General features: G+C 36.4%; 1 protein-coding gene across 1 annotated transcript in view; it reads left to right on the forward strand.

Annotated features, from left to right (window-relative positions):
• LOC146473104 (uncharacterized) overlaps window positions 1-26093 on the forward strand; it is a 26853-nt gene extending 760 nt beyond the window's left edge. Inside the window, exons 2-21 of the mRNA XM_085118822.1 lie at window positions 1881-2008; window positions 3273-3323; window positions 4342-4418; window positions 4970-5044; window positions 6748-6816; window positions 7420-7497; window positions 7998-8018; window positions 9287-9325; window positions 9866-9894; window positions 10198-10250; window positions 12254-12315; window positions 14932-14988; window positions 15559-15624; window positions 17632-17688; window positions 19096-19186; window positions 19501-19605; window positions 21768-21866; window positions 22441-23303; window positions 23739-23804; window positions 25968-26093. Of these exons, the coding sequence (XP_084974948.1) occupies window positions 1881-2008; window positions 3273-3323; window positions 4342-4418; window positions 4970-5044; window positions 6748-6816; window positions 7420-7497; window positions 7998-8018; window positions 9287-9325; window positions 9866-9894; window positions 10198-10250; window positions 12254-12315; window positions 14932-14988; window positions 15559-15624; window positions 17632-17688; window positions 19096-19186; window positions 19501-19605; window positions 21768-21866; window positions 22441-23303; window positions 23739-23804; window positions 25968-25985 (2104 nt within the window). The 3' untranslated portion in view covers window positions 25986-26093. The remainder of the gene's footprint in view (window positions 1-1880; window positions 2009-3272; window positions 3324-4341; window positions 4419-4969; window positions 5045-6747; window positions 6817-7419; window positions 7498-7997; window positions 8019-9286; window positions 9326-9865; window positions 9895-10197; window positions 10251-12253; window positions 12316-14931; window positions 14989-15558; window positions 15625-17631; window positions 17689-19095; window positions 19187-19500; window positions 19606-21767; window positions 21867-22440; window positions 23304-23738; window positions 23805-25967) is intronic.
• Window positions 26094-26540: the final 447 nt, after the last annotated feature.

The raw sequence follows: 26540 nt of genomic DNA on the forward strand, positions 1-26540 counted from the left end.
TCGCTTTCCTTTGGATGATCCATTTTCAGATTAGTGATCTGTTGAATCCATTCTGGAAGGATTCATCAGATCACTGATCCGAGCGATACGAAAATGGATCGTGGGATCCATGATCTGTAGCATTACTTTCAGCTAACTAGGATCAGAAATCAATAATGATGCACAGCAGTTTTCACCATGAATGGTGCATTTCCCTAATATTTGGAGCTGCCATAAAATTTGTAGAAAGTAGTTGTTAAAAATTAGCGTTGTTTCTGCAAGCATCAATTGAGATTATCAGGAAGTGGACGAATTCCCGTGTAAGTGCAAACAGTTGAAGTGGCTTGTACATAAATTTTCACTTTTACCACAAAATTACCATTTAAAAAATTGACACTCCTGAGTGAGCCTCCGTAAATTATCCTGTTTGTGTTAAGCTTATTGTTTCTGGTTGAAAATACTGTGCGGTATTTATAGCTGAATATATATATTTTTTTCATTTCAAATTTAGCACCTTTCCCACTGGCTTTCCTCTGAGGCATGCGATTTTTGAGCCTGTTATCATGGTAACTGATTCTATGTCTATAACCCCATTCGTTTGGTGCACCATGATCCAAGTGTCCTTGGATCAAAAATCCTGATCCTGATCAGGACTTTCTGTTGGACTTTTTTTGGACCCAGTTTAAGCCTGATACAAAGAACTCTTTTTGGGCATTACAACTTGACCTCGTCCCACTTCCCTGCTACTTTTATACCTGAGTACCCCTCCCCCTTTTGTGCTCTTTTAGCTTGTACTAGTTGTACACATCTGAACATTGAAAATGCTTGCATGATAATGCTTGATTGGTAATTTGCCTTGCAAGGAGAGGGAAATGAGAGAGGTTTTATTTCATTGGTATCATAAAAATTAGCTTTCATGTTTTCAACAGTACATGTACCTGCAGGCACACTGAACATTGAATAATTATTCCTCCAATTAATGTTCTGTGAGCAGACACACTGTCTACAGTCTTTCCATAATTTATTACAAAGTGGTGATGGAAAAGCGTACCTAAATTTTTGGAAGATTTTTGTAAAGTTCAAAAGGTGAAGCTGAAGAAGATCTGTTAAAATGTGCTAAAGATGATCTAAGCACAAGTTTGACTTCTGATGACATTGACAGGATTGACAGTCCATAAGGATTTTATCTTTTTTATGTACATTGTTGTTGTCTTGTAAGAGAATAGGTACGTTTTGAGTTTAAGTTTAAAAATATCCCAAAAATCCATTCTCTGTGTTTTATATAAATTTTGTAAAAAAGCAGGCAAAAACATAAATAGAACATTTTGGCGACCACAATTTGACACCAGTTGACTACTAATGTTTGTTTAGGCACCAGTTACAAAATTGAAAGGATTAATTTTGGACCCTGGAATCCATGGTATATACCTAAAATGAGATTCTGTTATGTTGAGGGGTTTAAATGTATGTGAGTCCCTCCTCCCTCCCTTCTCAGCAGGAGCATGGGTCTGGCTTTGGAATCTTTTAGATGATGAGTTTTTCTGATCAGAAAAACTCATGAGTGTGATCAATGACAAAGAAATAATTCTGTTTGTTTTCAATAATATTATGAGAACAAACATTATTGCTAATGATTCAATTCATTTAATTTTAAGAACAACGTATTGCATACAGTAACATTCTTCTGAAAAAACACATTTCTCCAGTATACAAATGGGAAAATTGTCAACAACATTTCTCAAACCTTGCTTTTGGCACTCTGCAAAGGTAAACGCTATAATGTAAGACTATGATTCCCTTTGTTTAATATTGTCAGGAGTGAATCTTGTTTCTTTTAACTTCAAATGTAAGAGCTTTTATTGTATTGTTACTACAGTGCAATATCTGTTATCTATTTGCAGGCGCAAAGAACTCTCCCGGGCAAGGGCTTTTCCTCCTGAAAGGTTTATAGCTGCTCAGCTCTGTGGTGGACTCAATGTACTGTATAAACTTCTTAGAAATAGAAAGAAAACCTGTTATCCAAAACATGGTAGGAATCTCTTATAGAGTATAACTTCATGAGCCTCACTGTAATTCACATTGTCGTGTTCAGTAATAGTTACAGCAAACCCATCTTACAACCACCTCATTTATATAGCCATTCTATTTTGACCACAGCAAAGGTTTATGTAGTCATTTATTTTTAATCTGGGTATCCTAGTGATAAACCCCTTTAACTCCACCCAATTTTGCCAGATTTTGAGAGCGGGATACCATGAAAGCTTTATTAAGACCCCAGGGGGCTAATTTATCTTCAGGCATTGTGGGGTGGTGGACAAACTTTTTAGAGAAGAGGTGGGGGTGCTTATTCAAGTCACAACTTCTGAACAAAAGTTGATCTTCCAAAATGTATCCTAATAACTGACTGACTGACTGACTGACTTAAGCCCTAATGGGTCATGTATCACAAGATTTTTTTTTACCTTGGTGCAATTATAACACCTCTGCCACTTCCAAACCAGGTTTCTTAAAAAACAAAATGACTGATGTTTCAATAGCCATTGGTGTGTATTGGGTTTGAAAATTTTTGTTGTTGTTATTGTTGTTTTCTACAAAACTACCAGAGACTCATGCATAATGTGTGAGAGTTGGCAGGGAAGGGGGTGAGGCTTAGTAGACGGTGCCTTAATACATGTAGCTGACACTCAAACAGGGCCTTATTAGAGGGGAGGGGGGCTTAATTTTTGGGTGAGCTTCAATTGGAGTTTGTTGAATACAAACTCCATTTGCATGGGCTATTGTACCTGGCATTCAGTAGAATCTTTTCCTTTGCCCATGCATTGAATACACAAATTTTCTGAGGGACTTACATCTGGAATTTAGGAAACTCCATGATGTGAGCTGTTTTACCTGCCGCATTTGTGTATTCAGTAGTTATTTGCTTAACTCAGTTGCACATGGTTGGCATCTCAAAGATGCCAGTAACTACCACAATGGTTTAGCGGCTTGTCTCAGTGCAGTAAAGGCATCACAGGAAAGTCAACATGACTTTATTTTACTGACCTTCCATTACATTACTTGATGCCATGCCGGAAATTGACTGGGATGATATTTTGACCAAGCGAAACCAAGAGTAGGTAACCAGTATGAAAAATAGTAAAAAAATAGGTATTTTAATAGTTAGAATTGGTGTGTCACATAAGTGACAGCCTGACTTATTTACAGGCATGCATACATTATAAATTATGCAGCAGAAGTTATCATAGATTGCAGTTACCATAATTAACTAAGGTTTCTCTTGGTTCTACATGTAGTTCCTGGAGCACAGACAGATGAAGATGGAAAATTTCAACCGTGTTATCCTGGTATTATTGTTTTTTCTGCTTGAACAAAAACAGAATGCAGCATCTATTGCTGTTTGAATAATGGAAGGCACCAAGTTCATTTGAGAAGCCGTGTCAATGCGTGCTTGCAGTCAGTAACTTTGCTTTCTTAAATTGAGTAAAATAAAATTGGGCTTGACCAGGTCCTGTTAGGCAAAATGACCCAGGACCTGCTGCTTTCTGTTTTCTGATTTTACTGCCTTCTAATACAAAACATTTTGAGAGGGTTGTTGAGGGTACTCATGGCAAACGTTTCAACATTCAGAAAGACTGTTATTTTTAAACTTTGTCATTGCTAGATGACGAGTAAGTGCTCTCAGAAAAACCAAAATAATTAAATTGAAGGGCTTGGTTGAGAAGTCCTTCCATTGAACAGACATAATCGTGTGAGGAGTCCTCCCTAGTATAAGCATTGTGGTTCCTGCATAATTATCTCCTTGCCATTCACATTTATTTTAAGGTGGTACTTAATATTTAATTTTATACATATACCTGTATCACAATAGTTATTGACAGAAGGGCTGAGCATGTCATATTATATTGAGTTTTAGGCTAATTTTCATTTTGCTCAGTGGTGGACATCTAAATTTCAACATGTGGTCTTCAATTAAGTCAGAGAGCATCACTTTGTTTTTTTTCTGTTGGTTTAGGCTTAGTTTTCAAGAAAAACAAGACCAAAATATCGAGTCAACTAAAGCAAAGAAAACAAAGAAGCAGAAAAACAGACCTTTTCTAGTGAAAAACACAAAGCGATGTTCTTTGATGAAATTGAAGACCACTGGCAAAAATTCAGGCACTTTTGAGCAAACGGTTATACATGTACTCTCAGTCCTTCAATTAAAAATAATTTTAAATAATTTGTAATAATGTAAAACAGTGATAACTGAAATAAACCATTCGCATTTCACTTCTTTAATTTCCACTGAATGGCAAAGCTATAAAAACAGTGTATTTATAAAATAATAAAACTATACACTCATGTATTCTGTGGTTTTGTTAGTGCCCTTGCTTGCTGGAAGGTACAAATTTGTTCAGGTTATTGGAAAAGGACAATCTTCAGTCTTGATTGCTGCAGAGGTGAGAAAACAAAACAGCTGCTATCTACATTTGTAACAGCTAGCACTAACCATTGGTTTTAAGTGATTGTGGGTGAAGTTACGGGTAGTTTTAAAATGTCACTGATGCATAATTAACCATTGCGTATCCCAGTTAGTTAAAGAATACAGGAAGTGAACGCTTTAATAAATTAATTATGCTGAACAGAAGTAAAATCTGTTTATTAACTTAATTGAAAACATACATGTATATCATGAGTTACATTTATTTCAATTTAAGTGTACATACACTGTAGAACTGAAAATGGCTGTATACATGTAAATATTGCATCCTGGATTAAATTGCCATTTGAAAGTTCTAACAGCTATCTTGTACACTCAACGACACATGAATCTCTCAAGAGATGGTGACAACTCTGATGCTCTATAATCTTGCCTTGTTTCTTTTGGCTCTTTTGGGGAGGTGGGTTTACTTAATAAAACACGCTCACCTCTTGGATTTAAAGTAGGAATCAAATCTCTAGCCATAACCCAACCACTTAACTGATTGGCAATTTTGTTTTTGGTTGACAGGATACCTTTCACCCTGAAAAGAGACCAATGGCTGTGAAAATGATGAACCTGGATTACTCAAACCTTGGAGCTCAGGTATTGCATAGTGATGACCCTGTAAAGTGGACACACCTGAAACCATGTCTTTGAAGAAGTGTCCATTTTAGAGAGATAAGTGTATTCCTGGCTTTGGTATTACAGGACTCAATACCATGTGTGCTATTACCATTTATATGAACCATGCAGTTAGAAATTTAAGAAGTTACGTGTGTCTCCATAACAAAATTAATGCTAGCCTGCGAGCAAGCTCTCTTGGGGGTGGGGGGCGGGAGGGGAAAAGAGGAGAGAGCTTGCAACGATGTCTCAGGAATTTAAATGCCGCCCCCAATACTCCCCGCGGCTCCCTGCTGTCCTAGCTGTCAGAATTTGGCCAATCAGTGCAACCCGGAAACGATAGCAAATGTAAACAAACATGTGAAAGGTACAATGTTATCAGATACACTTCGAAAGACCGGAATTCTTACAGACAAAAACTATGTTTCTCTGATTGAGTATGCCTACCAAGTGCCACAAAAATCAGAAAATTTAATGAAGGATTTAACTTAATTGTGAGCACACTAAAAGCCGATTGACCAAAAGGTCGAGGTCACAACGGTTGTCCTAAGGGTCAAGCAAATCTTGCCGACTGCAGTGTCAACGCCACAAAACTACTGGACATAAACAATGTCGAAAACTGGACACAGTCCGGCCACGGAAAAAAGAACCAGTTCAAGCAAATCGGAAGGATCTCAATTTTGCAGCCGGGTCACCGAGAACGAGAACGCAATTCTCAATATCGACAATGTGGTTTCATTGGAACACTCAACTCGTGTAAAATTTGTGATGTTGTGAACGAGTAGCAAAGTAGACGTGAGAGTGCCAGATCAAAAGGAAATCATTGCGCTTCTAAAAAACGTTACCCTAAAAAACTGGCGGTTTGCTGCTAACACCATACCGAAGCACTCGGAATTGAGTCAATATATTCAGAAAGCTTTAATTTGTGGCGTAAGCTGAAAGATGTTCGTATGTTTTTCGGCTGAACCAAACACCAAACAAAAGCTTAAATTTGGCCGACCTTGACACTCCATCTAAAATATATGCAATCGAAGCGGCAGGCATCCTCATTCTTCTTGCTTCTGCGATCAAGTTATCAATAATGATACTTTGCAATGGGCAAACAACTGATATTGCTTAGACTTTAGACTTTCAATTGCTGCAAAAGGTTGAAATATCAAACTTGTCCCAAATCTCATAGGTAAAACTGCAAGAACATCGCTACTTTGAAGTAAAGCATTTGGCAGCTTGACTTTGCTCGGGTTTTAATTCCATAGAAAACCCAAGTTATTTAGGGAAATTCTCGCAACCTTTACAAATAGAAACTCCACCACCATTTGTTGTCAACACGACGCACGCGAAGAGCAATGACATAAGCACCAAATTCAATATCCACCAATCAGCATTTTGCGTCGCAAAATTCAACGCAGAAATGAAAATTCCTGAGACATCGTTGCAAGCTCTCTCCTCTTTCCCCCTCCCGCCCCCCACCCTCAAGAGAGCTTGCTCGCAGGCTAAATTAATGCTGAGTTCAAATAAGCAGGAAAGTAGGTTGTGAACCCCAACCAGTGACCTGTTATTTCTGACACATTTCACTGTCTGGTAATTATGATCTTAAACATTTGTCAATGAGTAAATTTAAATTTCTGGTTGTTCTGTAATGGTGTTTTCTGCTCAAATATCACTTTTCTGTTGATACATTGAAGGAGGCAGAATGTATTCAACAACTAAACAAGGCTGATGTCCTAAAAGTTTCAAGAACAGTCCAGTTGTTTGTAAGTATGCAAACTATTTTATATTGTAATTTACATGTTATAAATTATAACATTTGATTGATTACGGTAATGTAAGATGATGGGCACTCTTCTGAATACTTCAATCCAGATGCGGCTTCCATCTCTTGCAGGTCAAGTTGTTCTGACATGTATAACCAATCTTCTATCCCTCCCATTCTTTTAAATTTGTGTTTTCTGCTTAAAATGTTTGAAACCAGTTTGACTTTTGTTTTCCTTTTTTCCAAATTATGGTAATCAGTTTGAGATGGTTAGAAATTTTTCAAAGCAAACAAATTTCAACCACAACCTACATGTATCCATTTCACAGTAATTGTAGTGTCAGAACTCACCTACCTGCAGTATTTTTCAGGCTTTGTCAGGTTGCTTGTCACCTTCCATTGATGTTCTTGTTTGTGTTCTCCAGTCAGCTCCTTTTTCCACAGGAACCAACAATTCCCAGTTCAGTTTTGATCTGAGTAAGAGGAACTGTATAAAACTGAAATATAGATGACTGATTTCCTCTGTCTACATGTCATATCTGTTCGTTTTGACAAACTACAGCATTGCCCAAAGTTTTTGATATAAAATTTTATTTATTTTCAGAACACATTTAGCTTTGATGGTCATTATTGCTTGGTGTTTGAACTTTTGCGACCCCGTCCACTCCACCAATATTTTCAGGTAGGACCTTTAATTTGGTTGTGGTTATTGCATCAACAACTGGAAGCCAATGACCATCCTGACCTCAATTCATGGTGCATTGTTTAACACAGGCACTGTTACATGTACATGGTACAACTGTTCATGCAACTTGCAATGTATTGCTGAAAGATGAATTGTGAAAGAAATTGCAGAATGGACTGATATTATGTACATGCTGCAACTTACCTAAATCACTTTCACTTTCTTCAGCTTTCTTTGTAACATTATACTCTTGACTAGTACAGTGTAGTAGTATACACCTCATCTGTAATGGGGCTGTATTACATGTATTTGACTTCATCTGATCAATTGCATTCAAAAGTCATATAACATGATTGTCATTTATTTAAGAGAAATTTAGAGGTTTCACTTTCAGCAATCTAACCATTTGATCATTGCACTTACTACTTCTGTCAATCAAAAGCACTGTCTGTTGTTAAATAGTTGTAATTATTATTTTTGTTGGCTTGCATTTGCAGGGTTGTCAATTTCACAATGAGGTGAGAACCATCTACAATTTAAAAATGGCTATTACATACATTTGCTAATTTAATGATTTAAAAAAACTGAAAAGAAATTATACAGCCCCAATTTATCTTGTATTAGTGAATTAGGGTACACTGTACATGTGTACAGGGTACATTTATTTTGCAAGATCTGAGTTGACAATATTGCTCTCTACTATGTACAGTGCAAGATTGAGCTATAGTGCTACCTTTATTGTAAAATTTTGTCAGGTTACTAGATGTCTTAGAACTTGTTGCAGTGAAATCCAGGTAACTGGGTTAGTTTTGAGTGCTAACCATGCATTCTGATATGAGATGATTCCCCCAAAATTATCCTGTTTTGTATTTTTATATCACTCTTAACTAGTTGGAACACACTTGACATCCTTCAACTGACGGTAGCAGTAATTGGCAAAGGCCTGTCTTTCATTTCCTATTACGTACAGTTTCTTATTTTTTGTATGGTTAAATGCAAATTCCTTTGATGCAACAAAAAGAGTAACTTACAGTATTGTAACAGTTACTAAAGATAACTGTTCACATTTATATAGCACAAATGCCACTAACGTGTTCAAATGCACTCGATAGTTCAACTGAGTGGTGAGATTGCATGCTGTGACAGCTGCTATCAGTCCATGTAAAGGTTGATTGGAAAAATCGAACAAGAGCTCCCCCATAAACTTAAAAAAAAAAAAAACTTGATGGCCAACTGTCGGTAAACAGTCGGTCAACAAGCGGCCGACAAATGGCCGACCATCAGCCAACAAACAACCAACAGTTTAAGCTCATCCTCAAAATTATAAAGTTTTGGCCGACAGCCAATCAAGTGTTGGTAACATGAGGGATACCTGTCAGTGACTTGTCAGCAAGTTGTTGGCGGGCTTTTAATATGTTTCCATTAAGATTATTGTCCACCGAACACATTTACTGATAGTCGCCTGGTAGATTTGCAGGGGAGCCGTTCTTCAATTTTACCGGTTGATTATCTGATGCAAAACATAAACTTACTTTGATTACCTTTAAGTGCTCATAAAATTATTTTGTTGTCAAAATTGTATTAATGAGTAACAGCAATGCCCCTCATGGTAACTTGTGGTGCCAGCAAAATTTATTGTTGGAGCAAACGAGAAAAATAATTACATACTTGGAGGTACACTGTAGCATTGAGCAGGCTGTTGTCCAATCCAGTCATAAAGCAAGGATTTCCTCTTTGGCGAATTAATAAGTGATTTATGATTTTATTTTCTTTGCTTCTCCAACAGGAAACAAAGTTAAAAGTGATCAGAAAAATAGCTTTGCAAGTGAGAGAATCCTGAAATATTATCAATGGTACATGCGTGCATTGGTTTTGTTATTGCTGTACAAAAGAAAAGCAATGATAAAAGCAAGAAAAAAAGAATGGAAGATGTTGCTATTTTTTTTGTGTGACCTGGTGGTGTCGTAAAGTTTCAGTTATTTATCTCATATTTTTGTGGGATCATGGTTAGGAAGTAGTCATGTTGAAACAATAACTGTTATTAATAATAATTTATCTTTTGCCAGTGAGCTTGTTCGTTACACAGTCAAGGAGTTTCAGGAGTTACAAAAATTTGAAATGACTTGTTTGTTGAATTATGCCAACATGATGAGCAACACTCGTGCCACAATTTTTATCAGCGGGAGGTCATAATATAAGTTTTAAAGAATCTTAGACAGCTTTGTTTAGTGTTAACATTATTAATGTTGAAGTTTACAATGTAGCTATTATCTGAAATGTTTTTTTCTTTGATTTGTAAAAATGCATGTATACAAATGTGTTTTAACTTCAAAGGTTTGTTGTAACACTTTATCCTTTCTTTCAGCTTTTACATGTCCTTGGATTTCTTAAAAGGTAAAACAAATAATGCAGAATAATAATTTCAGATAAACAGCTGTATTTCCAAAGTGATACATGAGCCCCATGTGACAATAAGTGGGCACCACAAAATCCCTCAGATATTCACACTCATGCACGTTCAGTTTTAATAATAAATTATTGTGCAAGGAAACTCCTGAAGATTATTTCGTCATGAGGTAGCAAAATCATTATGAAATTATTTTGGAATCAGAACCTCAACTCAAAAATTAAATTTAAGTCAACTTAAAAGTCACTTATCTATTTTTTTTTTTTGTTGTTGTTTTTGTTATTCTACAGAGAGAATGTTATTCATGCTGACTTGAAACCAGAGAACATTTTAATTGAAGAAGGTATCCATTCAATAATGTTTTGCATTGATGCTAAGGAATAATTATGATTAGACTAAGCATTGTCCTGTCAAGTATCTTCTCCCTTGGAAGTTCTCTTACTTCAGTCAAACCCGGCGACCCCATCCCTACAACCTCATACCAACATTCACAGTTTCTCCATGCTACAAATGTGAAAAAAAGATGTAAAGCACCAACCCATTTACAGTAAGTGCTTCATTCTTTGCTACCAATAATGTTGCTGTTGGAATGATTATTTATATGAGACTTGATTTGGTATATTTATTCATTATTTTAGTTTTGCTGATAGCAATAATAATGATGATGACAATCTATTTTATTTTGAAACTGTAAAAACAAATTGATGTGACAGTAATTTACAGTCACCAATAAAACTAAAAGTAGTCTTTATTAACAATAGGACTAAAAAAGCTGAAATAAATAACTTTCAATATTGATTTCTATTTCATCACTCATACATGTAAGACTACAATAGAGCGGTTTTTAGTGGAGTGTCAAATTAAAGTAATTTCGCACTTGCTAAATGGTTTTGCTTTACTACTCTTTCTAACTGGTAATACAGTCAACTCTCTCATAGCAACCACTTCTCGTAAGCGACCACCTCCCGTAAGCGACCACCTCGTAAACAACCATTTTGCTTTTCAGTTAAATACTGTTTCAAGAGCTCTCTTGTGAGCGACCACCACTCAAATTACACATATTCTTTTGTTTACTGTTTCCGGTAAGCAACCACCCAACATAATCATTAATGTATGATAGTTAGTAAATCATTACTCAGAAGTGACAAAAGGTCAATTTTTAATGATGCTACCCCAGACTGGTGACAGATAATAACAGTTTACAGACAGAGAAGATGGCTATAGATCTGTAGGTAAACAGGACAGATCTGTTCTAAAATGTTATACAAAGTTTCATCAGAAGAATGAATAGATGTGAAAAAATCAAATAAATTAGTTTCTATTTGCCTAATTTGAGCTACTGAGGTAATATTTTTTATGTAATTAACTAATCAATCCAGTATTAGGCTTATTTTGTTGATCTTTCCCATAAGCGACCACCTCCCGTAAGCGACCACTTTGTCGTGTCCCAAGGGTGGTCGCTTATGAGAGAGTTGACTGTAGTTCGCACCACTTGCTCAAAACAAAACCAGTAATCAATTGTGTCTTTCTCACATTTATTTTCCTGTATTTGGAACTGGTTCCATATGTTTGCTTTGAGTTCTGCTTGGCTCACTGTGTTGTCATGGTTTCCATCTGTCCTCACTGCCCAGATTATAATTACTTTGAATTCTAAATTGGTTTTAGCTTTATGAAACTCAATAAAAAATCACTTAAGACAACCTATCATAATCAAGTAATTATAATAATTATTATAGTAATAGTAGTGTAGTTCCATGTTGTATAATGTTAACAATGATATTGTAAGGTAGACCTAATAGTTGAATGATATTTTGCCAGTCCAAAAGCAAACCCCTGAACTCAGTGAATATAATTTTGTCCCTACCAGCTCTATAATTATTGTTCTTGTGGTACAATATCACCACAGAAAACTTAGGAAGACTTGTAGCAGTTGGAAAATTCACTGACCCCCAATCCATGGACTATGTTGATGGATCAGCTCAATGGACTACCTTGTAGTATCTTGTAACATAATTTATTATAAACTTTGATGAAGGGCTTATCCTGGCCTGAAACATCTGACGTTTTTTCATGCAGTTTTCATGCCCCTCAGACATACAAATTTCATCGCTATGGATTTCTACATTTTTTTACTCAAACAAAGATGCCAGAAAACAAAAACAACTGGGGGTCAGCAAATTGTAGTGTACAGCATTCTGCTAGAACAACAGTCATGTTAAGTACTGACAGAACTGAATTAGCAATTAGTTAGTGGTACTTAATTTAAACAATTATACCAGTTAAGTTTGTGAGTTATTCAAGATTAATAAAAGTTTCTGGTTTTATTTTATGTACATTGAAACTAAGGTGAAGAAATCAAGATAAAAGTGGTTGACTTTGGGAATGCAATTCACTGTGTTTATAGAGAGGTATGTTATATAGTCAATTACCCTTGTTATATACCTAGACTTTCACTCAACAAAATGAGCACTGTGATTGGTTGATTCTTGGTCATGTGCCCCTGATCAAATACAAATGTATCCCGACAGGGATGCAATTCCGCAGTTGTTGACCTCTCAGTTGTTTGTTTGTTTGTTTGTTTGTTTTACTGTGATTGTTGAAGGGAAAGTCTAAATATATAACAAAGCACTTAATGTATGGTCCCTCAGGAAACTAGTTAGTTTTCCCTTGAGTCCTGATGTTTCTCTCAACTTCGTCTCGGGAAACATCAGGACTCTCGGGAAAACAAAACTGTTTCCTCCGGGACCATACATTAAGTGTATATTGATTGACTGACAAGATTGTAAAAATCAACCATCTACACCGAAAAAAAGCATTATTATTATTATATTATTATTATTATTATTATTATTATTATTATTATTATTATTATTATTATTATTATTATTATTATTATGACAGTCTCACATCTGGAAATTATGTTAACCTAATGCTTCTGCACTTGCACATTACATCCAGTCAAAATGTAGGTGTGTTTACACTTGAGCATTTACCAAGATTTTCACTTACAAGTTACTCAACTTTGGTAAATAAGGAAATTAATTATACTGACTCAAGAATGGCGCTGGAAAAAAATTTCCAGCAGGATTATCCTTATGGTGCAGTTAAAATGATTTCACATACATGCAGCATCAGGCAAAGTCAGACCTTACAACTGATTCAGTGTGTATCATTGAAATGCCTACATTGTCAAGTAAAGATGCATCATATAGTTTACTGGTATGCTGAGAACACAGTTTCATTGCATTAAAAGTGGTTGGTGCTAGCTAGGAACTAAAAAGAATTATTATAGAAAATTGCATGGCTTCTCACCTTTTGAAAATTTTTAATAATGATAATTCCATCAATCTTTTCTGTGCAAATAAAATACTTTCCTATAACTTGAACATCTGAAACCAAAGCAACACGAAAACCAGATGTGTGATGAAATTGTTATATCAAGTGGACATATCTATCATCTTGACTCAGCTGTTGCCAAACTAAACCATGCCTTTTCATAGCGTACAGTCTATAACTTCCCTTTACGACGACCTCTTGTAGGCTCTCATTAGCGACCACTTTTCCAAAATACCAAAAGTTTTCAAGTGAAATCGCTATAGATGGAACCTCTCATGGGCGACCACCTCTTGTAAGCGACCACCTCTCGTAAGAGACCACAGTTTTTAGAGATTATTGTTTAAAATTTTCAATTGTTTTTAACCTCCCATAGGCGACCACTTGACACACAATCTGCTGTATCTCTCACAAGTGGAAATTTAAAAATGTGTCGCTGTAATATATTGGCCACATCATTACAGTGGACGCCGTAAATCTCACAGTCGTAGCTACCGGAAGTGTCACCCGAAATAGACAAGCACTATACTGTACACTGAAATAAACTTTAATCAGATTAAATCCCTTGTAGTGCACGTTTTAAGCTTTAACTTAACTGACATGCACAGCCTCTGAGAGAATAAAGTGTGTTGAACTGTCCTGCAGCAGTTTATTGTTAGCTCAAAACCTATCAACACAAGTGTGGTATTGTCATTTGTAACCTACAGGCCTGCTGGTGTTTTTAATGCTTTTAACAACATACATCACAGGTTTTATTAAAAGAGTTGTTAACTTTTTGCTTATGTTCTGTTCCCTGAAAAATTTAGACATCGCCACCTGGAGAAATAAAAGAGTCAATTTTCTTCAACAAGAATTGTCTCAATCGCTGTATTGAGTAATTTGTGAGATACAAACAATAATGATCACCATAGATCTAAGATTCAAGGTTCGACTGAATTCAAAAACTTGTTTTGGGTGGCACTTACTGAAGTATAGGCTGATGTTTGCCTTCCCAAATTTTACCTAGGTTAGTAAACTTTGATACCACAGTAAAATGCTCCAGTGTGAACATAGCACTAGTTTTTATTCTATTTTTTTTAGCGCATCTTATATATTTTATCCAGTTCACAAACCACCAGACACTTGACAAGACCAAAAATTTCGCTTTTAATTTAGCCAGAATTTCCATTTCAACTGGACGAAATGTAAATGGGACAAATGGATGAAATTGAAATTTTCCAGAACAAACAGATTACCTTTGGAAGTACCACTTTTTCCATTCCAATGTTCAGCTGAAATGGAATCACCGCTCCATTGGACTTCATTGTCTTGTTGTACCATCATTGCAGCACTGTTACATGAGTTTTGTTGCCCTACAGTGTACCAATGAAATAAATATTATAAGTTTGGAATTGAAAACAAGTTTCTTACCCAGATGGAAAAGCCTTAAGTTTCCATTTGACATCAAAGTTTCCAGAATTCCCAAAAGAAAGCATCCCAGTTGACCCCAGCACTTTGAAAGACACCTCTGACTAGTATAAAGTATAAAATTATGGTCTCTTTAAATTGGTGTCAAAATTGTTCATACATATAACAATAATTATTAGACTTAAATAGCCTCATGACACCTACACTATGCTTGTTTCTTTCTACCACACAAGCAGAAGTGCTGTCTTTGTCATTAAGTGATTTTTGTTTTCCTTTAATTCCAGGTTTCAATGTATTATGATGAGTTTGAATTGCAGACTTTGCTTTACAGAGCTCCTGAGGTAAACAAAATCACATCTGCCCAATTCCCCAATTTTGGCACTTTAAGATCAGCAAATTATATTGAAAAAAAGCTGATGAGGTTAACAGACAGTAGGTCTTCATAACTTATAGCAATGCTTTAATAATGGAAGAGATTCGAAGCATGGTAAAAGACTGGAAGCCGTGGAGAAAGCTCGTGACCAATTGCAGTGCAGTTGGCTGATGATGATGATGATGATGATGATGATGATGATGATGATGATGATGATGAATAATGGTGATTGAGATAACAGTGACCAGTGCTTGCTTATAAACATAGGTTACATGAAAATTTCCACAAAACTAGAACAGCGTGCAATGTACAAAGGGGGGGGGGGAGCATCAAAAATGTTTCTGTTAAAACTGTTATGCTCTCATTATCAGTGATGTTGATATGTCACTTGATGGATCTGTAGACAAAGTTTCACTTGATGGATCTGTAGACAAAGTTTTTTTTTTATTTAATATTGGGTAAATGTTCTGGAGCGCATTTAAATAAAAGGAAAAGAGTAATAGTAGTTTTCATGATAGTGTTGTGTAACTGTTTACAGGTGATGTTTGGTGTCCCTTTTGGTCATGAAATTGATGTGTGGTCATTAGGATGTATTCTAGCAGAGGTATTTTAATATAACTTTCACATTATTACATTATTGTTTAGTACTAATTCTTTTCTTCTGTTTATTTCAAGAACTGAAGTTGAGTGTTTTGTCATTTTCTACTTTTTCATTTGGCATTTTCATTTGTTGCTAATTGCATTTTGGGCCTTGCATGTTATTTGTTTGTATTTTGAAGGAAACACTATTATCTCAGTGCTTGCCAAAGAACTTACTCCTTTATGTCTGGCCTGATTTTCGTTGTTCTCTTTTATTGATGAAATATTATTAATATTTGCAGTAATTATATATAATAAACAAATTACTTCATGGTTTGTTCACTTGTATGATTTTTATAATCGTACATGCTAACCAACCATGAACTAATTTTATATTTTTTTCTTGATCAAATGTTGTTCTTGTATGAAACTTTTAAAAAAAATCCCTATCAGTTGTCTTTCTTAGGTTTCAGATGTATAAAAACGTGAAATTTCACTTCCAGTTGGGATAAAATACCATGCAAAACAGGAGACTGGGGATAGTAGGTGTGTGACATCAAAACAGGATCACTAGTTTGGTGGTTTCTCTTTTCCTCAATTGTTTTTTGTGTACAGAGGAAGAAAACTGAGTGGGGAAAATATGAATGGAAATGCTGAATGCTCACATATGAAACAACTAAGGAATAGACAAACCACAAAAGAAGCTATTTTGTATTTCTTGTGTGGTATTGTTAATCCCACTGGAAGTGAAGTTCCATGTTTTTGTGTGTCTCAGATGCAGAGAAGAAACATTCCTAAGGAAATTTCTTTTAGATTTTCATATGAGAGCAAGATGAAGATTTGATCAAGCAAATAAATTTTTTTATATACTGGAAGTTATCTTCTCTCACCCCTCCCACCAATGAGCATGTTTAGAGTTCCTACTAGGGACCTTGAATTTGGATATGTTAACTCCTGAATGCAGATCCCTTGGGACTTAAAAGAGTAATTCCAATATTGATTGACTAAGAGAAAGCTTCTGTTGCAATTAGTCAGAAATGACTGGACTTTTATACATAATTCAGTACCGTGAAACACTTTTGTAGCACGAGTACATGTCTATTCACAATTTTTGTACAATTGTTTAGCTTTCAGGAAACCAACTCAAATTAACATCAAGCAAACTGGCAGGGCAAATGTTGTAATTGCTTTAGATTCAAATAATTTATAAACCACTTTTGGCATTGTCAAAGTGCAATGCAAAACTAAATTCTCTGCTTAGAAGTACAAAAATTAAACATTGAATTTGGTAAATCCTCAACTCAGTAAAAAAAATGCTGCTTTAAGTTCATTTAGTGGACTGCAAAAAAGAGAAACCCTAAAGTTGATACAAATCCACCAATCACAGCACATACAGATGATGTTTTGAACCTGTTTATGACTGACAGCAGTGAAAAATGCAACTTTTGGTTGTCATATTAAAACTTCAGAGTTTGCATGCTATTGGAAGAACCAGCCATTCACTGATAACCTGATCTACATGAAAGTGATTCTTGACAAATCTAATTTCTCCTTTCAAGAAACAGCTTAGGCCCAGTGATAGGTTTATTTTGTACTTGTAAATTGTCTCTCAGTCCTTTCTTGCTGCTATATTCTCCCCTTTGTTAATGTGCAGTTAAAAGAGGCAATTGCCTGAACACTGTAACAGTTATAATTTGCTTCAGGAGAATGAGCATCAATTCACCCAATTTTATCGCTTATGCATTGTTGATGGGGCACTCTATAAAATATGAGTTTAGTATATGTCAAAAAAATTCAGGGTTGATGGTGAAACAGAACGTTTGCCAGTCCTGACAAGTCATTTCTTGTTTTGAATATTTTTCCTTTGGATCATTCTCAAATTCTGATTGCCTAAAATGCATGAAATAATGCACATTTATTGAATGATCTGTAAAAATACAGTTCAACGATAGAGATGAATTCATGTCTTGGGTTTGGTAACAGTGAAAGAGTTGCTAAATATACGACTTTTTATTTCATCATTGCTTTTCAGTTGCACATTGGCAAGCCTTTGTTTTTTGGACAAACTAAACATGAAGTATTGCAAGAGGTTAGTAGCATGTGTACATGGTACACAGGAATCCCAAACTCATAGTGTGGGAAGTGATAAATAGGAGCACAAACAACAAAAAACAAAAAGTAACATGAGAAAAACAGTAATGTATATTCCAGGAACTAAAACTGTATTATCATAATAGTTACACTGGATTTTATTTTCAGTAGTCAAGAATCGAATACGGTAATTATATTATACCCAGTATTCTCTGCCAGCTAGATCATATTAGAAGCTGTGAGTCAGTGATCAATTTAAAAGCTTTTCTTTTCAGGTACATATGGCAGGTGTACTTAACAGAGATTTTGTTTTAATTTGTTGTTTTATTATTATTATTATTACTATTATTATTATTATTATTATTATTATTATTATTATTATTATTATTATTATTATTATTATTATTATTATACACAATAAATGTAAATTGTTAAGTGCTTTAAGTCAGTTATTTATTATTAGCCTGTGAACAGGCTCAATACTTGAGGGAAGAACAAAATGGAGAGAGGATGGGTTGGTGCAGTTTTCAAGTGCTTTGGGTTGAGACTAGCATTGTGGCTTTGTAAATAACCTGCAAGCAATCCATCAACACCTGTACATGTTGATTGTACATGTGAAAATTTGAAATACAATATGCAAATTACAATCACATGTCAGTCAGGATAGACATCTTTTTCAACAAACATGTCAACATTAGACACATGAGTTAGGCAGACCACAAGGAAAGAACAAAAAAAAGGTTCTGTTTATATACTTTAAATTACCTTTATTGGCTACTCGCCTACACTAAATTTGTAAACTCCTAATTCAGGTTATGATATCGAGATTCTGATATTGCGGAGTAGCACCATTCAATTGAAGTCTACATGCTCTGTCACCCATCCCATCTCCATGTTTGTCTTGCTGTGCTTCTGATTTTCTGCGCACCCTGTATAAAAAAAACAAACAAAAAAAAAGGTTCCGTTTATATACTTTAAATTACCTTCATTCACTACTCGCTTACGCTAAATTTGTAAACTAAATTCAGGTTATGATATCAAGATTCTGATATTATGGAGTAGCATTATTCAAATGAAGTCTACATGCCCTGTCACCCATCCCATCTCCATGTTTGGCTTGCTGTGCTTCTGATTTTCTGTGCACTCTATATTTCCCTCTACAGTTCCTTATCTCTGGCTGTTGAAATATTGACTGGGCAGTGAAACAAATCTTGTTCAAAGCCTTTTAATACTTCAAGTTATGATTTCCGGTTACTACAATAATCACATCACTTTGTGCCAGTCCATTTTAATCCGTTGGATAAATGTCCTGGTATTTATTGCCACTTGCCGTGCAATCCTATGATACACACTTACATGTATGGCATGTGTTTCACATCATTTCCTACTTTTGTTTCTTTACTAGGTGATCTCAGTCCTTGGTCCCTTTCCAAAGAATCCATTCCAATCTGGCAAATTTTTTCAAGATTTGTCCCATTTTGTTGGTCAGAACCCAGGTACATAATTACAGTTTCTTGAGGTAATTGTTGTATAGTAGTTTTAATAGGTAATTCAGCTCATGGCTGCTATGTGTTATGAAATAAAGTATCTACTGTATCTATCTTCTTGTCTGATGGGTAGTTTGTACACCATCATAGTTATTCTTAGAACTAACATTCAAAGGATTATTTGAAAAGTAGCTAGCGACTGCAGCTGTCACTGTAGGGTACCAACTTTCAATTGTTGATAGTATGCCTCTGTTTAACTTTAATTTGTTACTAGTAATTGTCACAATATGTGGCTAAAAATGGTTTGTTTTAACTGTGTTTAGAATCCAGACAGCTGATCTTTGTGACTAACATGATGAAAAAACTCTTGAATTCAAGAAATTATGCTTTTGCAAGTTTCATAGTTGGTCTCCTCCACTATAACCCAAGTAAGTTCTAAAGACATTTCATCAAAAAGGTAGTTAGTTTGAAGTGGGGTTTATCATAAAACATGGTAAAGTTATAATGACGACATTACAACTTTCCAGCACTTATCAAAAGACCTTTATCACTCGGCGGCCATGTTGAGTTTCAGGTGAATAAAAAGCTTTGTTTTCGCACGGCAAGCCTCGCCCAGACGCGAATTTAGTGCGAGGCTTGCTGTGCAAAAACAACTTTTATTTCATACATACTGAGATTTACAGATAGAATTGATCTGTTGAAAACCCGGTTCGGAAATTCTCGCAGCCAATGGCAACAGTAGCGAAACGACTTTCTCACACGTGGGAAATCCGTTTCGTCCAATTAGAAAGCGGCTGTCAAAACGCATTTTAAACATTTTCAATGAATTAATGAACGTGGTAGCTTTGGCGTATCTTTGTCGATTGCGCTAGCTTTTCTACGGCTTTAAATTTCTCGCTTGCCGGAATTTCGGCTTTTTTGCAGGACATTTCTAGACGAGTTTAAAACATTCTGATGAACAACTACTGATGGCTGAATGTTCTGGCACTGGTGGCTGAATGTTCTGACAGTAGGTTCAAACCTTTGGATAAACCCATCCGGCGGAGAGTATAAGCTTATTACCGATCAAGAAAACAAAACACTCGAGCAAAAACGCAGCGGGGTGTGAAGCTACTTACTGCGTTTCTGCTGGAGAAAAACGAACAAAGAACAATTGAAGAAATTTAACCAGAAGAGCTCAACCGCCGGCTACGTTAGTGAATTCATTGTTTGTGTGAAAAGAAAAGATGGCCAAGACTATGACCCATCAAGCCTTCGAGGGTTGTTTTCAAGTTTCAACGCAAGTATATTCAGCGAGTATAATATTATGGAAGACATTGCGTTTGATCAAGCAAGAATATGCCTTTACGAAAAGAATTTACTCGGAATCTCAAATGCCGAAGCTTTGCTAAACACAGTGTGGCTTTTCAATTCGGTGCATTTTGGCTTGAGAGGCTGTGAAGAACATCGGCAGATGACTTGGGGCGACGTGCAACTTCACATGGAAGCTGACGGAACTGAATACTTAGAGTATTCTGAACGGCAAACGAAAACTAGAACAGGAGCTGTTAAACCGAAGGCTTTCGCACCACCAAACGGTCCACCCGAAAGAGATCCAGCTGCCGTTTACAAGATTTATTCCGAAAAGCGACCTGACGCGATGAATAAACCTGGTGCGCCATACTATCTCGAAATAAATTCCACAAAAAGTCCTTCGTCAAAAAAAAAAGCTGTGGTTTAAATCAAGTGCAAATGGGTCAGAACAAATTGAACAGTTTGATGAAACCCATGGCGGAAAAAGGAGGCCTTTCAAGTAAACGTCTGACAATCACAGCACTCGAAAACGCATTTTTGAAATAACGTGATATTTTCGTGTACTTTCATTACAACAATAAAACACTTGTGAGCTAGGTGTACATGTTTACCAAACCTGTTCAGCACGGAAAAATCTCAGTATGTATAAAATAAACAAATTACAGCATGGAAAGTGCTTTGTACGGTGTTTACGCACTCGTTGTTTTGTATCAGAAATCTCACTCGTTCGCTGCGCTCACTCAATCGATTTCTGATACGTCAACAGCTCGTGCGCAAACACCGCACGCGCGCACTTTCCATGAAGTAATCTATATTTTGTTCTCCTGAGACTCACCATGGCTGCCGTGTGATAAAGGTCTATATTAGCTCTTCTTATTTATACTTGGTACAACAATAAAGGTATCAAATAAATCCCCAATGATTGGTAAACAAGTTATGGTCATTTTCTCGGTATAATAGGTTACCATAGCATCAGTATATCCTGTCGGAAACACTCCTAATTTTAACTGTAAGTGGTTATTACTCTAAAACGAACTCGATGACTCCCATGTTTTATTATGGAACTTTGATTAGAATGTCCAGATACAACTTTTTACAAAGTTTAAAAAAAATTGTAGGAAGGGATTCAAAGTGACCTTTTAAATTTTTGGAAAAGTTAAAAGTATAAGTGCTGGAAACGGGTGCCGTACAGTTGTAGATGAGTTCAAAGTTGAGTGTTTGTTTGAGGGTTGGATGTTATTAGTGTCCTGTTAAACGATGTGTGTCTGAGAGGTTCAACTGTTTTTCGGAGTTGCAGGGGAACGACTTACACCGCATCAAGCAGCCATGCATCCATTTGTGGGTCCTGAGTTCCCATTTTGTTATCTGTTGCCACAGCAAGGAGATAAGACCACAGGTAACAAATCTAAGTTTACCTCTCGTTTACTGGATTAAATTATACTGTGTTTCCACTGAAAAATGTAAAGATCTGAAAATGGTTCTTTGTCATGTTGTTTTGTTTTCATCGATAAAATCAGTCAGATCCTCCAATACCTGTTGTCCTATTTCTTACCCCGTGACGTGTGAAGTTGGACAATCTAGTATGTCCGGAAATCAGGGCTTTAAACATCCTCTGATTGATTGGCTGATTTCTAGTTTGTGCACAGTTTGTCTTTTAATATAAATTAGCTTACCTCAGTGACCGACTATCGCGTAACGCGCAATCTGATTGGCTACACAGGTGCCGTCTATCGATCGATAGACGGCAGTTTGTCAGAGCGCGCGCGATTTAGCATGCATCATTGCACAAATATATCAAAATTAATGAAATAAAAAGATTTTTTTGCTTCATAGATCGATCACTGAGGTTTCTATCGCCTTTGATAGTTGGCTCGGGGCTTCGCCCTTCGCCAACTATCAGCCGATAGAAACCTCGACCTCGCCGTCTAATTGTTAATTAGTCATTTAACAGTCACTGGTTCTGTTTTCAGAATCTGCTTCTGGCTACACCAACATCCTGCTTACACCTGATCAATATGTCTCTAAACCTGTCATCCAAGATGAAGTAGCAAGGCGACATATTTCTGGAATTGAACTTCTCAAGAGTGGAACTAAGGTTCTTTCCAGTAATGTAAAGAATGTCCATCAAGTGTCATCTTCAGTAAAAAGACAAAAGAAGGAAACTGAAATAAGAGTTTGCTCCTTAGCTAAAACATTGAATGTAGGAACTAAAAAGGCTTTCGATACAACTGCATTGGCAGAAGATTCTACTTATGTATTGGAGCGACCTCTTCAAACAAGGGAACATGCAACAATTGACCCCAAGTATAGTAACTCCCGCTCTTACATAAAGAAGGGACATAGGTATGTTAACCAGACTGTAACAGATGCTCAAAAAGGAATCTCAAACAACAACAAGAAAAGATCGCTCAATATAGTTGACAAAAGAATGCCAAACATGGGACATATTTTGCCGAGAGATAGTTGCATTCTTGATTCGTACAATGAAATGGAAGGTTCCGAATTTGATAGCAAGAGCTCTCATGCTGTTAGCTCCGAACGTGGCAGTAGTGATACAGCAGATGATTCAACTGAGTACACTGCAAGAAGTCGTGTTGATGAAGTTACATCACTGAACAGTAGCTCTCACATAATACTAGGACCTGATGTACAGTCTGCAGCAAGGATACGCATATATTGTCGCAAATCAATAGCCACAAAGCAAGATCACGACGATTTATCTCCAGAATCAAAGCGTAGTAAGCTTGGAGACCAAAACAACTCGCAGCAGGTGACTACAGCTGCTCCAGTGTGTACAAGGTGTAGGGCGGTAAAGAAGGGAAAAACGAAAAAGGTTTGTGTTTCATGCATTAGTCGCTCTCGCTTTAAGTGCTATTAAAAATGACTGAAGAAAACAAAGCATATATTTATCAGTTTTCAAGAGGAAATGTAAGAGGTATTTCGTAATTCGTTATTTAAATTATCTATCATGTAAATTGCCTTAAAAGCCTACCCGCAGTGCTTAATAAGGTGCTTTTGCTATATCTTACTCAATTTTTGCAGAGTTAAGTGGCAAATGAATTTAACGAACCTAGCGGTGTCATGTAAACCACTTGTTTAAATACTGTAATGGCTAAGTATAAAATTTGTTCACGAATTGAGGAAAAACATTTTAAAAAAACAAAACTGACAGCAGAATGTTGGTCCCCAGACCCAGTGAATCCACTGCACCATGCTCGCATGTTCGCTTACTTGAATCTCATTAATTCCTTCTACCTCGTAAATGCAGATGTGGAAGGATCCACTACAGCAGGACTTGCAGAGGGCTGGTCCCTCGGAGGACTACAAGGATGATGTAAGACTCGATCCTTTGCTGAATATGTTGTACACCCACTATTCTGTATGTTTTATCACTTGTTTTGTTACTCCGATCCAGATGGCCTTATAATTTGTGACTCTAAATTGATAATCAGTAGAATTCAGGGATTGATTGTATTTTATTGCAAGGCTACTTCCAGCATGTTGGTAGGTTTTCGATCGCGGTTTGTCCGCACTTGTCTTAAACACCTGGGCCCGGTTGTTCGAAAGCCGATTAACGCTAATCTACGATTAAAAGTTTAACCAAGGTTTTCATGTTGCTCGTTAAGGGCTGTTTTTAAAGGCTAATTTTAAGCTAATGGTAAAGAAAGGTTTAACGCAAAACTGAGGGACGAAAATCTTGTGGAAGAACTCGTATGGGTCAGTAAATAAACTCGAATCAAAGTACAGTCAACTCTCTCGAAGCGACCACTTCTCGTGAGCGACCACCTCCCGTAAGCGACCACTTCGTAAACAACCGTTTTGTTTCTCAGTTAAATACTGTTTCAAGAGCTCTCTCGTAAGCGACCACCACTCAAATTTCTAAGGGACCGCGACCACTTTTTAGGCCAGAAATTTGACATATTCTTTTGTTTTCCGTTTCCGGTAAGCGACCACCCAAAATATTCGCGTATGATCTGAGTACATAATTACTCAGAAGCAACAAAAGTTCAATTTTTAATGACGCTACCCCGGACAACTGACAGTTTACAGACAGAGAAGATTACTATAATTAGATCTGTAGGTAAATGGGAAATGTTACAGTGATCTGTTCCAAAATGTTACACAAAGTTTCGTCAGAAGAATGAATAGACGTGAAAAAATCAAATAAATTAGTTTCTATTTGCCTAATTTTAGCTGCTAGGGTAATATTTTTAGGTAATTAATTTATCAGCCCAGCATTAGGCTTATTTTATTGATCTTTCCCGTAAGCGACCACCTCCCGTAGGCGACCACTTTGTCGTGCACCAAGGGTGGTCGCTTACGAGAGAGTTGACTGTATACGTTAACACAGGATTAGCTTAATCGGGCTTTGAACAACCGGACCCTGTCAGAAAAGATTACCGATTACCTGGGTGGTGTGTGAAAGGTCGTGTACATATTCAAATGTTGTTGGGTGCTTCAGCAATGTTTTGCCATCAGTAAGACTGAATACTGTGTACTTTCAACCCCTCTTTAAAATGCCCGGGGGGGGGGGTACTTCCAGAAAAATTGGCATGACCAAAATCTGCGATTTATTTATGACCTGACCAAAAATTTGATACCCTATTTATGACGTGATAGGGTCTGGTCAACGTCAGTTCAAAACTCCCCTGGAGCAGCGCGTGACCGGAGCGCGTCACAAGCCGTTGCGGCACGTACACAGTTGCCGTAAACATCATGACGAAGAAGTAGCTTCTTCTAAAAAAAAAAACGAATTTCAGACTGGAGTGCAAAAATCGATACCCTATTTATTACCAAAATGGAGGCAAAATGGCTAAAATCGATACCCTATTTATGACCAAAGCGGCTGAAAAACCATACCCTTTAGCGCCGCACATACCTATATAGCCCATATAAGGGAGTACCCCCCCCCCCCCCGGGTTAAAAATGTTTAATTCCCACAATTATAAGTAACATAATAAGTAGATAGTGCAATTTACATTGAAGTCGGGAGGAAGACTAAAGAAATCCTTACGGGCTTTTACAAAGTAGTCCCCCTTTGATTCAAATTACATTTTTAAACTAAATTAATCAGGATATCAGGTTTGGTGTACAAATAACAGTAATAATAAAAGATGCAAGTAAAATTATGTAAGTTAACGCCTATATCATAATCATTGAAAGAGAAGGAATTGCTTCATTTTCTTTTTGAAAACATGTATAGAAAGAGATCGTTTTATTTCTATAGGAGTTTTGTTCCACGTATTAACTATCTTACTTCTTAAAGGTTTCAAACCATCATTGACGACAAATATTGTTTCTTTTTTTCCTTAATGGAATGTCTAGCGAGAACAGTTGCACGAATGAAAACGTGGTGATTGGAGACATTAATTCTTTAGCTACAGTCAGTTGTTCCTCGTGTTCTTGATCCATGATGATCCACGACGGAAAAGAGGGAGGGCTGTCTGATCTTTGAAGACGTTGTAGTTTATATTTTGTTCGTCCTTTGTTTTTCCAGGTGGTGCTGTTGCTCTGACATGCTCCAAGAGGCTAAAATTGTATAATTGTATAAATTGTATTTTATTAAAGTATATAAGTGAGTTTTTTAAATGGTAAAAGAGGAATAAAGGTGTTTCAAGACGTCGCGTCTCTCTCTCTCTTTCTCTCTCGTCCTTTATGCAAACTTTGTACAGTATAGCCCACATATGTACATGTATTACTAGCGGCTTAAAAACCATAGCCTAAAATATTTACTCAGAATACAATCTTACTAGACATAATTATATGAATATTTAATGACCATCACAATTGTGTACGCAACTATAAAATATACGGCGGATACCTGTTCGATATTTCTTACGACCATTTCCTGTAGACATTCTTCTGAAACCCAGCGTAAAGCTGAAACATTGATGTTCCTATCTTTACAGTATCTTCTGATACTTCTTGGACTAAGTCCCCGTGCCTCTATCAATCAAGGCAAAGAAATGATATAAGCTTCAACCTTGCATGGTTCAGATTGATAAATCAAAGCCTGAATAAACCACAATTAAAAACACTAGTTATTCGCGCCAAACCTACCAGGATAAAG

Source organism: Pavona decussata, unplaced genomic scaffold (assembly GCF_977016875.1).
Source record: "Pavona decussata unplaced genomic scaffold, jaPavDecu1.1 SCAFFOLD_95, whole genome shotgun sequence".
In the NCBI taxonomy this organism is placed as follows: Eukaryota; Metazoa; Cnidaria; class Anthozoa; order Scleractinia; family Agariciidae; genus Pavona; species Pavona decussata.